Raw genomic sequence first — 15,476 nt, 5'->3', positions numbered from 1 at the left:
AAAATAAGAGAGAGAGGGAGAAACTAGGCAAAAATAGAAAGTGTTACCCCTTGGGAAGAAAGACAATTAGTGGGGAGAAGGAAACTAATCATTATTTAATATCTACTAATGTGCCAGTTGCTTTATGTACATGATTTCTTTCTGTTCCCATATCAATACTCAGGTAGACGTTATCTCCATCTTACTGATGGAGAAACTGAGTACCTGAGAGGTTAAGTAACTTATATAAGGTCACACAGCTGTAAAATGCACAACAGGATTCAAGCCCACAACAGCCATCTGCCTGATTAGGATAAGTACAACATAGCCTGGATCCATGTCCATCCTACTTTCATTTTAAATACAGAACATTTAAATACAGATACATACACTACCATTTGTAGAGGACTTATTTTATCCTATTAAATAAATGGCCCTCTCTAGTGTAAGAATTTGAGATACTTTTGCAAATTGATTCTCATGTTTTTCTTGCCCTTTCCCACTTCCTTCTCCCCCTCCGCAAATAAACTGAAAGACCGACCGCGATCCACACAACTAAGTAAACAACATATCGCCATCAGTGCAGTAAAGTGGGCCTTTGCTGTTTTCTTCCAGGTTGACCTCAGGATGACCCTGTCTTTGTGATTTAGTCTGCGGTAAGGAAGAGGTTTAGGAGGTAGGCCCACCCCTTGTATCAGCAGCATCCCATAGAGCACAAAGTTGTTTTTCAGGTATGTGCTACATAGAGCATCAATAGAGAAAGATGGTCTAGTTCCCTCCAAATTCACCAGGCCCTTTATTTGTACTGACATCACCTCTGTTTTGTTGAATTTCATTGAAGAGACCAATTATCCTCTTAAAGGGGACAACTGAGTTCTCAATCTTGTCCTTGACTTGCTACATTAGGCCCAGGTCTGAAAATGGTAGATGATATTAGATTATTCAGTTTATAGGGAAGCTGAGGGAGAAAAGCCCCAAATGGTAGAACAAATTGTTTTTTCCTAACGCGAATCTCCCTTGTTGGGTGGATTCAAGTCAGGCCATGAACACAACTTTGACATTGCTTTTTCCCTGATTTGTTCTTAAGACGTTTCCCTAGTCTCAAACATCATGCACTCAGAACACTGAAAACTTACAGCAAACAAACAAATCACAGAAATTAAATAGCAATAAAACTGTTGTTGGCTTCATGTAAAAATATATATATATTATCCAGTATTTAAATGGCGATTATTTCCAGAAACTTGGCAATTGTAACCGTACAAATGATGAAATTGATTCCAGTCACAGCCCATCTCTGTTTGGAAAGGAAATACCAGTAGTGTTTGAAAAATGGATTATTAAAGACCTTGGTTTGCTGAAGGTGGCTCATATGTTCTATTTGCTAACACAGCATCTTGTTGGGGGAAAAAAAATAATAAGTGCAGCTTTTCCCTACCCCAGATTATTTTCACTACTGATCTTTAGAGCAGGAAATAAAAAACAGCTAATGGTTCACGGGGCATGTGGAATTAGTTTAAGCAAAGCCAAGTCCTGGTCCTGCTGACCGCCTCCTCTTTCCTGTGCTGTTTTGTCTATGCCGGCCTTAGAATATGTCAACAAATCTCTTTTAAGCTCAGATGGGAAGAAAGGATGGTGATTCTCTCTCTTTCTGTAAGGGAGTAATTTACAACAGATGTGCTTCTTCGGAAAGGTACAAGTTCGTCTTGTAAAATATTTGTAAAGAAAAATAGCCTCCGGATTTCACAGAGCAATCCTCACTCAGGCTTCGAGATGTCACAAAGAGCACTGCTTTCATAATACTAACATGACTCTTTGCTCAGACCATTTGATTAAACTCAAGATTAGTTGTTGGGAAGAGCCAAGTTTAAATATCTAAAACAATGTAGTGAAGAAATACCATATGTGACTTGATGGCTTTCTGACAGTGACCTGAAAGGAGCCCTGTTTCAGTTATGAGACCTGGGTTAAAGTCTCAGGAACTCTTTCTAACTAGAGTCATGAGATCCTAACTTCTCCAAACCTCACTTTCCTTATCCATAAAATGGGGAAACCACCTGACCCTGCCATCCAAGTGGGAAGATAAGTTAAAAATGCTTTATAAAGTCCTCTACAAGGTGAATGATTTTCATAACAAATCTATTGAAGAAAACATCTTCGAAGGTTCCACACCTTCGTGTACATGCTTTTTTGTATATGGAGTAAAAGGAATTTTTTTTTTTTAACTACTTTAGTGAGTAGATTAGCAACAAAGCTCGTGCTGTTTAAGATAAAATAATAAATTCTGGCCTTGATTCAGCCATGAGCCTTGTTGAAGAACAAGTCACTGATTCTAATGGGAAGTGTTACCTGCATAAGCGCTGACAGAAAAATCACGGGAGAAAAAGGTGTGTGCTTTGCATGAGTATGACTAGCTTTGGCCTTAGAGAGTGTGCAACTTTCAGGATGCAGGGCATACTGTAAACAGGTGAATTTACTCCTCATTTTTCAAATCCCATTTCTCAGATGACAACAGATATGGCTGGAGGCACCAAAGGAGAGTGAGCATAGATTGGGGTAGAAGTTTGAGTTGGGATGAGAGGCATCTGGTCTTTGGTTTGCTCATTAGGGAATGAGAATAATAATGCCCTTTACCCTTGTGTGACCATTGCAACGATTGTGTAAAATGATACGTGTGAGATAATCTGATTGTATTAGATGACAAAGAAATTATATAAACATACTATTCCTTAGATATATCATAAATAATAAGGCAAAAAAACTCTGTCATCTTTATAGAGATTTAATAAATTTAGCATTTAAAAGGTTTTTTGTACTTCCTTTTCAGTCTCTTCAAATTGTTGATAATGTTAATGCCTAATACGTACTGAGCACTTCCTATGTTCTAGACATTTGGGGTAAATGCTTTAAATGGATTAAACTCATTTAATTTTATAACCATCACTGAGGTAGGTTCCATTATTACCCCCATTTTACAGATGAAGATAAGTAAATTGCTCAAAACCACACAGTTAAGGCAATAATGGAGGTGGGATCTGAACCAGGCTTAGCCACAGAGCCAGTCAGTCAGAAATCTAGTCATCCTCTAAGACTGTGGTCGTCCAGAAGGCTCACAGCCTTCTCTAAACTCAGTTGCCCTCTCAGCTGTGCGTTTGAACTCTAACCAGATTTAAAAACACATTTGGAAACGAAACAAATGATTTCAAAAGAGGGTTTTAAAAACACACACACGTACACCCAGCTTTTTCATTAGAAATTGGGATAAAGAAGAGCTCTCCTGGCGTTGCTGTTTGGATTCAGAAACAAGCCAGTGCTTCCGTTACCTATTGTCACTCAGGCTTACAGTACTGACCCCATAGAAAGGGCAGGAGAAATTCCATCCACCAGCAAGTCCTCAAATAAGCTTTCAAAGGGCTACCAGCGGCAGAGGCTGTTCCACACCCTTGTTATCTTCTCTGTAAACCTGCTAATTTGTCACCAGAAGGGAGTTTAGGACATACCTTATTTAACCTTTTTTTTTTTTTTTTTTTTCAGATGGGGTCTAAGGACAAGCAGTAACTTGTCCTAGGCCACCATAATCCTGAGTGTGCTTTCACATTTTCTAAACCTTTCCACAATGTGTTCATTTTGACTTTACAGAATTTTTATCTCAACACTTGTATTGTACTGTCCTGGGTGAAAGTATACTTTGTCACTTATTTTCCTGTCTGGTCACTTGGGAACAGCAGCCTCACAGCTTCTGGTGTGGCTTCGATCAAGGTTAGCCCGGAGCCAGGCCTTCTGGCCCTTGCACTTGAGAGGCCATCTGAAAGCAGAGTTTCTCCTGGGACAGAAAGCCTTGAGAGGGGATCATCTGTAGAACAGCTCTCTGGAAAGCGGACTTCCTGCCTGCTGGCAAGGAGATTAAGTCAAAGGTTTTGATACTGATATATAGTCCTAATCTTGCAAGAGCTTTCAAGAACTATCAGGGCAGTTATACAGAGTTTTCTTAAATCATTAGGAAGAGGGAGATAGGCAAGTCCCTTAGGGTCTACATGATGAGGGCTTTGTCAAGCAAGAAATTTAGCTCCAGGGAGCTCTCCCTCCTGACAACAGGTACATCTGCATCCCCTTGGTGCTTTCTGTAAGGTTTTTCTACATTTATATTTAATGGAAATTTAACATTTTATGTATAGCCTTTTACAAATAATTATTTTTGCTTAATTAGAACTTAACATGAGCAGTCAACAAGTTTTATTTTTGCCTTGGCTGCAAGTCATTTTCGTTTCTGATAGATGTGTTCCTTCCCTTCCTCATATTCACCTCCCGGACTCTCTCCATCTCCTCCCCCTCCTCCTTCCATCCCATGGGGTGTCTCCTCTTCAAGTTTTCCTCTCCCCCTTCCACTTTCTCTTTCCCTCAGTTTCCTCCTCTCTCTTTGTGCTCTTTCTTCCTTTTATCTCCTTCCTTCCTTCCTCCCTTCCCTTCCTTCCCTTCCTTCCCTTCTTTCTTTCTTTTCCTTCCCCTTCCTCCCTCCCTTCCTCTTCCTTTCCCTTTCTTTCTTTCTTTTTCTTTCTTTCTTACTTACTTTCTTTCTCTCTCTCTCTCCCCCCTCCCTCCCTCCCTTCCTTCCTTCTTTCCTCCCTTTCTTTTCCCTTCCTTTCCTTCCATTCTTTCTTTCCTGGCTTTCATCATAACCTTAAGAGTGCCAGCTGCCATTTTTAAATGCCTGTTGTTTACATTGCCTAGCCCAGGGGATATCTCTTTCCAAATTTTTGTTATTTTACAATCACCTTTAAAGTTACATGCAAAAAGCATAACATTAAATTAATGGGGCAAGGCACAACTAAATGTGATTAAAAATTGTACTGTAGAAAATGAGTACTGAAAAGCTTAGTACCTTGAACAGAGGAAGCTAAAAATTAAGATGAGGTAAATACTCATTCGGGATAAAAAAATGTGTAGAGTCAGCAGAAGGGGAAAAAAAGTCTTCTCAATGTAGCATTATAAAGAATCTAATATCATTTTCTAAAATGGAAACTGACAAGTTAACGCTAAGTCATCTGGGGCAAAACTAAACATGCCTAAAAGGTTTCATATATTTAGGAATTCTCTCTAATATTTCAAAATTTTGTTTTTAATATGAGCAAAAATAGATTAAAATAATTTGAATTCTCTTAATAAGGAATTGTATACATAGTTTTATTACTACTACTGCTACTAATAATAATAGTTATTTGTACCAGGCATTATACTAAGAGCTCTACATGGCTTATCTTATTTAACTTAGTCCTCTTTATAACCCTGAAATGTAAATGTTTTTGAGAACTGTTTTATTTTTTAAGAGAAAATATACTGTCTTAAATGGTCTCCATCTGTCTTCTTAACCTTAACCATATCTCAGAATCCTTTAATGTTTCAATGGAGGGTTCCTATTTTCAAGGTTAATATCAGGAAAAGAGCCAAGGCACCCAGTAACCTGGGTAAGATTTGATATCATAAAAACTGTGTAAGACACTGAGATAAGATTCAGTAGTCAAGAGTCTCTGTGAGTTGTTAAGTTGCTCTCTGGGAGAATATCAGTGCTCTAGATTTCAGGCTGAAGGGTAGTTTTCTATATCTGAAAAAGAAGGAATATTGGCACAGAGAAAACATTTCACCACTTTGTGTGCCTTTATTCAATCTATACCTCATGTCTACTATTTCCATAGGTTAGAAGCATAGATCTGAGAGGAAGTCTGTTTTGCAGGGCATTTTACTGAGTGAAGTAAGAAAGCTGTGCACCAAAACCATCTTTAGCATAAAAAATAAATCACGTGAACCCTAAACATATTCCAAACACAATGTACACTTTGTGCTCTGTGAGGTTCAGTTTGCTCACAGAAGAGCTGTAGTCAACAGTAAACTAGAACAGTTATGTCTCATAGCAGATATCAGTCTTACTGCTCCCGTTTGCCAGAGGTTACACAGCAAGACTTTAAAGGAAAAGCAGAGTTATGATCCAGATTAGCTCTTTGGGGTGCAAATTTGCATGCTTCTTCTGTGAAATCCTCAGTAAGGTGAACATATGCTCTGGTTTCCTGGGACAGTTCCGTTTTATGCTCACCCTGATGTAAGACTTAATAGCTCTCTCCCTTAACTCTCTTAAGACATTCTCAACCTAGAAAGAAAGTGAAATAACATTAATTTTGTAACATCAATATTTTGAGCAAACATGTTCTGTATACCTGCTGTGATCGCTACAGCACAGGTGTCCAAGAGATTCATTTTCTATGATGTCAGCAGGGCTGACAGTGACCTCTTTGGCATCAGTGACTGTGGCAGGATGCAGCTGGGTGCACGAAGACCCCAACCCCACAGTACACATACCCTGACACCTATCACTTTGGCTTCTTGTTCCCATTTGGAACCGAATCAGTGAATGGGAGTATTTGTCATTTTGGTTTGAAAGTCAATGAACAGGATTCTCCAAATATGTAAGGAGTGTATATTGATCCTTCACATCTTTAAGAGTTTCCTAAATATCTCACAGCTAGGAAGTAGATATTTCTTTCGAAAAATCTAGTTAACCTTCTGTTGTGATACAGGATAGTAAAATAGGTGATATGAAAGAATCACTATATTTCAAGTGTGTAGTTATTGATATTTTGTGGACTATTTAAAATAACAAGATTTTAAGAAATTATATGGAATTATTAGAAAAACTTGTACAATATAAATCTCACATTTTCAGATTTATAGTTATAGTTCTTTTTTATGGGTAATTTTCTTTTTAAATCTTCAAAAGAAACCTTCATAATGCATTTAAAAAAACACTGTCACTACCAAGCCTTTGGATGATTAACTACCCTGTAATATTTCTTTCATCCAAGCTGGTTTATAAAGGAAAGCAAAAACGACCATAAAAGAAATGTACCAATTTATTCTCTACTAATAAAGTATTGAACATTAGTGAAAAAAGTGTGAAATATTGGAATGCAACACAGAGCAATTCCACTACCCATTGCAGTTTGGGGTCATATACTGTATATAAAGAGTAATTACTTCATTGGTTGGAGACCACAGTGGAGGAATATAGAATTTGATGAAAGAGATTTTAAGATAAAAATTTTATCCCAAAGGACTTGAAAACTTTGCCAACACTCCAGACTGTTTTATTTTGGACTGTGGTGGCCAGGGGTGAGGGGAGTGGGCGCAGGGTGGGAGTGCAGAAGATAGAAAGAAAATTAAAAGTGAGCAGATTTTTAAAAACTCTTTAGCCAATAATCAACATCAGTACTTGGATTTAAAGAATCTACTACAAATAGTCTTTGTAGATGCCTGAAATGACACGTTACTAATGAAGATCCCATATTTAATATTTGCACATGGCATTATTAACATTAAATCTGGTGGTTTCTAACACATCTTCCACTTCCCATTTTTGAATCAACTTTCCGGATTTCATTTTCTTGCTGATCATGGTGTTTACGATAATAAATTTCTAAATGTTAGCAAGTCTTTTCTTCTTGTTTATCTCACAGGGATCCTGGGTAGGAACTGAAATCTTCCTGGGTAGAGTGGGAAGGTCACATGGTATATTGTGCAGAGAACAGACTCTGGAGTTGGCTAATCCAAGCTCTGTCACTTTTCCATGAGCCTCAGTTTTCTCTCCTGTAAAGTGGAGAAAAATATCTGTGTTGTAGGGTGGTTGTGAGGATTGAATGAGCTGTGTGAAAAGCACTTTATGGTACTTAATGAGTATCTATTTACATTCTACTTCTTTCTAAAAATAATTTAGAATACAAAAAAATGCATTAAGAAAAAATAGATAAACCATGTAAAATCATGCCCAGTGAATACTGATTCATTTATGTCTTCTATCCATGTTACTTTAATAATGATATTGGAGAAAATCAGGGGATTATTCTGATTATAATAGTAAAATATATTAATTGCAAAGAATTTGAATATTACAGGAAGGTATGAGGAAGGTAAACATCCATTACCTTTAATATTTTGACACATTCCCTTCATCTATTTCCATCCTACTCATTTCAAAAATAAGTTAGAATTATACTCCATATCACATTTACTTCCCATTCTTTTCAGTTTCTATTAGATCATAAGCATTTTCACTGTCTTTAAGCAATATTTTGTGATTTCCTAATAGTCTGTCATTTGTATGTAACATAATTAATTCTACCCAACATGTTAGTGATTTTTCTTTTTGTTATTTTAAACAAAACTGCAATGAAAATTGTTTCAGATGTTCATTGACTATGTTGGTAATCCCATCCCTTCATTTGTCATATTTGTTGCAATTTTTTTCCCACTTAGCCTTTTAAATTTATGATAACTTTTAAGTTTTTAATGTTATGTAACTTTTGCTACCAGTTATTTGTGATTTTCTTTACTGTTTGTATGTTCAGAAAGTTCTTTCCTATTCCAAGGTCAGTAAATAAATTACCTATCTTTTTCTGTTTTTATAAAATTCATTTTTAGCTTTTTTGCTTTTAAATTAATACAGTACATATTTGGGGTACCACAATTTGAGGTAGATGCTGGGGTAGATTCGAGCTATCACAAATAGGTCTGAGAATTTATTAAGGCAGAATTTAATATAATTTTCCCCAAATAGTTAAAACAATTACCCAGTAACATAATACTTCCTTCTTTATGATAGATTTATGATGGTGCTTTATCATACAATGATCTCTCTTTCAATGCTCATCTTTCATATTTTAACTACTTAAATATCTGGTACAATAAATGCTTTCTCATTATTTCTCTTTTGCAAACATTACTTGGCTATAGGTATTCATTTATTCTTCCAAATAAATTTTAAAAACACTTGATCAAATTCTCCCCATTTCACTCCACTCCAAACACATTAGGATTTGCTTGACATTGCATTAAACCTTTATGTTCAACTGAAAAAAAAAAAAGAATACATTCTTTTAATATTCAGTATTCCAATGCAGAAACATAGCATCTCTAATTTCTTAATATAGATTCTGTACATTTCTTGTTAAGGTATGGCTAAGTGTTTTATATATTTTATTGCTATTGTGAAAGAAATATTTTTCACCTCATAATTTCAAACTGGTAAGATATTATTCTCAGTGAACTTTCATTGTATAATCTGCATGCTTTGTCTCCAACTTGATTTATTCTGCATGTAGAAAAATATTTTGTAATAGCACTTTACTTCATAGACAAAATGAACTTAGCCGGTGCTTGAGAGAGAACATTGAAGGCCATGGAGGTTATTAGAGCAGCCCAATTTTGTAATTATGAAAGGAACTAGAAGGAGCCACTGGTTATCCATTTTATTATGAAATGTACAATTACATAGGTGAAATGAGTGCATTTTATTTTATTACTGGGGAGCGAAAAAAGACAAGAAATTGATGCACCCATGTCTGTAATGACAAGTGAAGGGCAACTTTTGAAGACAGTGGGGACTCCGAGGGTGTGTAATTGTTCTCTGTACTCTGAGCCTTATGCATTTCATCTACCTCATTGCCTTACAGTCCGTTTTGGTATAAGTGAGCTGAATAATGTAGACAACATCTCCCATGGGAATTAAATTTAAAATGAGGGCTCTAAGTAACTGGTATCGAAAGATCATGTTATAAAACTGGCATCCATGTCCTCAGTCCCACTGTACCCTGTTGTCCTTGGAGGCTGCCCACACACCTGTCATTCATTTGCCCTCAGTTTCTAAGGTGGCAGGATGCCAGCCCCAGCCAAGTGTTCACAGTGCAAAGTGCTTTAGACTCTTCTAAAATGAAAGTCAGTATGTAAATGTGCAACATGACGACATTATTATTCTAGCTTCCTGGCTGCTTTCAGCAAGCACTGACTGCCACATGAGGTCTCAAGTGTTCTGGCACAGTGTGCAAGTGTTCAAAAGAAGTTAAAGTAATGAAATTGGATCTACATTTCCATAGAGATTCAAGCTGGCATGGAGGAATGGAGTCATGGGTTGGATGGTCTCCACCAAACAGCCTAGGCAAGTGCCTGTGATGCCAGGCTACTAAGCAGAATTTTCTATCGTGAAAGGGCACCACTGTTTCTTCCTCTGGGTCTAAAATTACAAAATGTGCCCATTTCTCCCAGGCTCACACCACTCTCTGGGCGCTTTATCCTCAGTCCTCACCCATCCATTCCCTGGAGCACACACCAGCTTTGCTTAAATCTAGCCCAAGTTTTAAAATGAAGAATTAAGTACAAAGTGTGGGGGGGGAAATGTTTAGTTAGAACCCTAATAGAGCATGAAGTATGTGACTATTATTCATAAGAGGCGGGGCCAGGCTAACTACGTATCTGATCTACCTAAGGTGCTGTCTACAAGTGGCCACTTACTGGATTTCAGTTGACCTTGTTATTTTTTTATTTAAAAAATTTTTTTTTGCAGTTTTCATTGCTCACAGGTCTTCTCATTTGCACCCAGCATTCCCTTCTATTAAAATATCTGGAGCCAAGACCAAACTTAGGTATATGGGTGCTGGGGCCAAGAAACTGGGTTTGCTAAGTATCGCATCATGGTAGGTCCAGGGTCAGCACAGATTCCGCATTTGGTCATTCTGAGACCTGATCTCTTTATACCTCCCCTCCCCCTGGCTGAAATGTTTCTGTTCATCAGGGCAAGAGCAACGGAATCTGAGTCTTGTGCTTTGCAGCCACCTTTATACTAGCACAGGTCCATAATGCTCAATACTCTTCCTCCTCCACCTCCTGTCATATCCTAAAAATTTCATGGGCTTCACGTATCCATTTATATATATGCAAAAATGAAGTTCATTTAAGTTTAAAAATGTAAGAGTGGGACAATTAAAAGAATTCAAGCCCTCAAGGATACCTTTACTCATATAGAATCTCTCTTTTTTATTGTATTTTAGGACAGCGAAAAAAAGGGATTTATAAATAAAATCTATGCCATCCAGGAAGTATGTATCAGTGTCCAGAACATCCTAGATGAAGTTGCTTCCTTTGGCGAAAGGATAAAGAAGTGAGTGATGCTGACATGTGAGCCCTGGTCTTCTGTGGGACAGTGTCCATTTCTTTCTCAGAGGGTGAAATGCCACATTCTTTCTGGCAGGGGACACTCCTGGGTGATCTATTGCTCAGTTTTATCATTATTTACTTTGCTTCTGCCAGTCTTTGGTTTTATGAAAGTTCTGTCAATTTCCTCCTTGAAATTTAGAACATATTGGTTGGAAAGAAGTCATACTTGTAGCTTTGAAGAAATAACACCGTCCTAAATTTTAGCACATTTTCACAGTGAGACTTTGTTCTTACACAGAATATGAAATTGTGATAGAAAAAAAATAAACCAAGTTAAATGAGGATTTCAGGTAATCAAGACACACCTGCATTTTATTATTGGTCGAGTTATAATTTCATCAATAAAGTTAAATTTTAAAAAATCATACTATATATAGCACCCTGCAAAAATATGCTTTCAATTTTGTATATTTAAATAGCTGAGATCATAATTATAGATGAAATAAACTAATGCTTTGTCATTTAGAAAATATACATAATTTTTATAATTTAAAAAACAATTTTTTAAACAAGGAAATAGAGCTTCATTGAGAGCTGATGTAAAATTAAGAAACATGTTACTTGCATTTTACTTCAAATAGTTTTATTTATTAATACATTTTTTAAAACAACTGTTTAATTATAAAAATGGTAAGGTGGATTTATAATTAGTTATTAGTAAAAAAATATACTAAGGCCCCGTACCTACTAAACTATGTGAAAATTGGCCCACATAATGATTTCTAAATGATCTATTCAAGAAGGGGTGCTGTATATCTGGATAAGCCTACATTTTCCTAGTTTTGTATATCTATTCATTGTTTATTATTCATAACCAAAAGTGTTCTGCAGATTTGGATCCTTGGGCATACATAGAAATTGAAAGGAGTAAATTATTTAAACTAAAGGTGTGAGTCATTCATCTGGTGCCTTTCATGTTTCAAGGCATAATGCATTTTATTTTGTATAATTTTTTGTTTAACACATTTCCACATATGCATAGGTGCTGAGTTTCCACTTTCTCGTATCATATTAGACAGGACAGCCTCCCTCTCACTCCCAAATGTGCCTCTAAGCAACATTCAGTATCAGACTTCTAAAGACTGATTTCCACATCTTTTCTCTTTTCTTCTTCTTCTCCATGTTATTTACATCTCTAAGACTGTTTCCTTGTTCTCCACAACGTATCTGCAGAAGCAGAGTGTGAAGTCCTAAATGGGGCATTTCCCTCTTGAGTATTGTCCTTTCTCTGAGGTACACTGTGTACTGATTACCTGACAGAAACATCTCATTTATATCCGAAGACCCTGGGTCAACTCTAAGGTCAGGATTGTGAATGCCTGAAGGGGAGAGGCTTCTTTGTAACTCTGGGTGTTAGGAGACTCAGACAGGTGCTCGGCTGGAAAAGACCATGGCCAGTTGAAGGAAATGACCAGATCCTGGATGTGGACCAGCCTTGGGGAAAACTGGATTTTGTGAACTTTCCAAGGTATAGACAGAGGTGCAGGTATAGGCTGAGGTACAGGAACACCGCATAGGATCTAGTGAGTCTTGTAGGAGCTATCTTTTCGGCGCAGTAATCTTTCGAATACTATAAGAGAGGAGCTCCCCTGGGGTCACGCGGGATAAAATGGATCTATCCAGAAAGCAGATACAGAAGCAATCTTTAAGTACAAAATGAAAGCCTCCATAATTACCACATCTTGTTACTAAATCATTCCAGAACTTTCTTGAATTGCATCTCTTTGGGGGGGGTTAAGATCATATTCTAGATATAGATTCCATAATGCACTGTGGAAAAAGAAAAGGGCAGTCTTTTTTCCCCCTGACATTAGCTGCACTGGTATTCCTTGTCACTTTTCCTTCCAAGAGGAGTAAGAACACAGGGAGCGCTTCAGTGAGGCTGCCCAGAAGGAGGGTTTTCTGCGTGAAGAGCCAGTGCCCTCACACATGGAGTGGTGTGATGGATGGCTCTGAGCTGAGCCACAGGAGAGCAAACAGACCCTCCGCCTTCTGTTCTCTCCACCAGCGGGCAGAAGCAAGGGGACTACAGGTGTCAGTGAAGGAGGGAAGGCATGATTCTTTGCCTGGTGACAGTTATAGGACTCACTCTGGCCATAGGAGATAAAAAAACACGACAGCAAAGCCAGACCCCAAGAGTTAACTAAAAACAAGACAACCAGATTGATCCAACTTTGGCTTTTTTAGTAGAAAAAAAAACATTTTTAGGAATTTGACCTAGAGAAAGACAAAAAGCAAGCCATATGCCACAAAGCTAAGGAATAACTCTTAAGTGTTAGGCTGAAGGGCAGTACATGAGAAAATCTCTTGAGAAACATCCTTTATTGGATCAAAAACTTCCCTGGAAAAACCCAGCCCAAGTGAGTATAGCATCCATTACCGGGAAATTAGAAGAAATAAAAAACACTGACATTTATCCATATCATGTACAATTTCATATTTTCTTGAAGTGTCTTGGGGCCCTTCTCACTGCTTGCTAAGAAGAAACGCCATACTTTAGACTCCTAGAGTTGAATGGCTCTAATAACTTCACCTTGATTCACATAAACATGTTGCCATCACGACCAGTCTTTCTGGATACAATAAAAGCTGTCCCCATTTTATAACCGGGAAGGTTGATGCTTAGAGAGGTTGACCACCTAAAGTCACATAGCAGAATCTAGGCTTTGAACACAGATTTGCTACCTTCTTTGTTTTTTTTTCATTAAATTATGCTAAAGAGTCACTCAGCAAGATGTGTTAGTTCCTCTTTGGAGGCTGAACTTCAAGGCAATGGTATGCTTATAAATGGAGATATGGTTATATACCCAACCTTGAGGGCTCCACGGAATGGTTCTGTTTACTTTATAATTTTGCCACTCTCTCTTAGAAACTACCAGACTCACAATAGATGTTCTACACAAAAAGCCTAAAAATATCCCCGTCTTTCCACGTTCCATTTGCCTTCTGTCTTGATCTTTCGTTCTTTTTGTCTCATTAAAGTCCTTCCCATCTTAGTACCGTCTGTTTTGTAACTTCCTCTCCTTCTGTTCATTGATCCCATTTTTGTTCTTTGTTCTGATGTTATATCATTGTCAGTACTCCGTCTTGCTTCCTTCCCTGACCCTCTACATTATTAGTCACCAGCAGTGTGGGAACACTGCAGAGCCATCAGCCAGGCCCTGTTATAACCCACTCTTTTCCAGCTTATACTCCCTTTTTGGTCTTCCCAACAAATCTATCATGTGCCATGTTCTCCCTCGCTATCAACAAGGTAGGGAGAATAGTAGGTAATGTTGACTTTATTTCTTAATTATCTATGTATTTCTGGGAAGAGGGCTATGATGGCAGGTGAATTTTTACAAAATTCCCCCTTCCTGACTTCTAATTCCATTTGAAACATAACTGAAGTGGGAAGTGAGTATTCCTCTAAGGATTTCTAAAGTTCTGAGGATTTACACAACCGTGTAAGATTTAGATCTATGGACAATCGTTGGCAACATTTTATTTCCAGTGTGGTTAATCCTGTGTGAGAGTTCACAGAAGAAAGAATGGTAGGCCCAGGGGCATTCTCCTCTATGAAAATTTGGAGAAAACAAGATTCAGTACTAGTTTTAGAAGTAGAAAAAGATTTTTAAACCACGGGGAGTCACCCAAGTAGTGTGACGACTTTAGACCCTTAAGTCACCTGGGACAATCTGGAGAGGTTGGTGTCAACACCCTTTACCTGGGCCCTGTGTTCATGAAGTTGAGCAGATTATGACTAACCTGTATCTTCTGATAGCCTATTACAATTGGCATCTATTCCAGAGAGAAATACAGTCTTTACTAGATCCTTAGTCCAGATTTTGAATCAGAATCACATTTATTTTCATCTTTGAAAAAAGTATGAAGTGCTCAGATTGCTGATGTATTAATTTCTCATTCAGTACTTTCAACTGGACCGTCCCATTCTTAAGCTGGCTGGCCATTGTAGCCCTCTGTGCGTTCACAGTCATCCTGTACTTCATTCCGCTGAGATACATTGTCCTTGTCTGGGGTAAGTAAAGCCTTTTTTTTTTTTTTTAACTGTCATAGCTGCTAAGAACAAACTATTTTTAAGGGATGAGTTATACTGTCAGTAGTTCCCTATATTTATGGTCATGAAGCTACTCCATGGTGAAAAGAGACAGGTCAGTTAAAAATCACAAGAGTATAAAGATTTAGGTCTATCTGCAAAATGCATTTTTCTTATCTGGCACCATAGGCTCCATCATACTATAAACATGTAGTTGTGCAGATTCTTCATATATCAAAGTGTAGCTTTGTCTAGATATCACTCTGATTTATTTCCACCATTTATACATAAACAGAGGCATTTTGATCCATATGGTGCATTTAGGACAATATGCTTTTGTGCTGTGGTACTTTGTCTTACGGAAATGTCCGTAAACATGGTACTATATATGGCTGCCTGTTTAAGAGGTCACCTTTAAGGAAGCAGGAAA

The 15,476-nt window shown here is 37.6% G+C and overlaps 1 protein-coding gene across 8 annotated transcripts in view; it reads left to right on the top strand.

Annotated features, from left to right (window-relative positions):
• MCTP1 (multiple C2 and transmembrane domain containing 1) overlaps positions 1-15,476 on the top strand; it is a 558,214-nt gene that overhangs the window by 528,341 nt on the left and 14,397 nt on the right. For all 8 annotated transcript variants that reach the window (XM_036848826.1, XM_036848822.1, XM_036848821.1 and 5 more), the window contains 2 exons: positions 10,845-10,954; positions 14,919-15,028. In XM_036848826.1, coding sequence (XP_036704721.1) covers positions 10,845-10,954; positions 14,919-15,028 — 220 coding nt within the window. The remainder of the gene's footprint in view (positions 1-10,844; positions 10,955-14,918; positions 15,029-15,476) is intronic.

Source organism: Balaenoptera musculus, chromosome 3, assembly GCF_009873245.2.
Source record: "Balaenoptera musculus isolate JJ_BM4_2016_0621 chromosome 3, mBalMus1.pri.v3, whole genome shotgun sequence".
NCBI classification, from domain to species: Eukaryota; Metazoa; Chordata; class Mammalia; order Artiodactyla; family Balaenopteridae; genus Balaenoptera; species Balaenoptera musculus.
The sequence above is the reverse complement of the archived record's forward strand: the minus strand, read 5'-3'. Positions and strand labels throughout refer to the sequence as shown.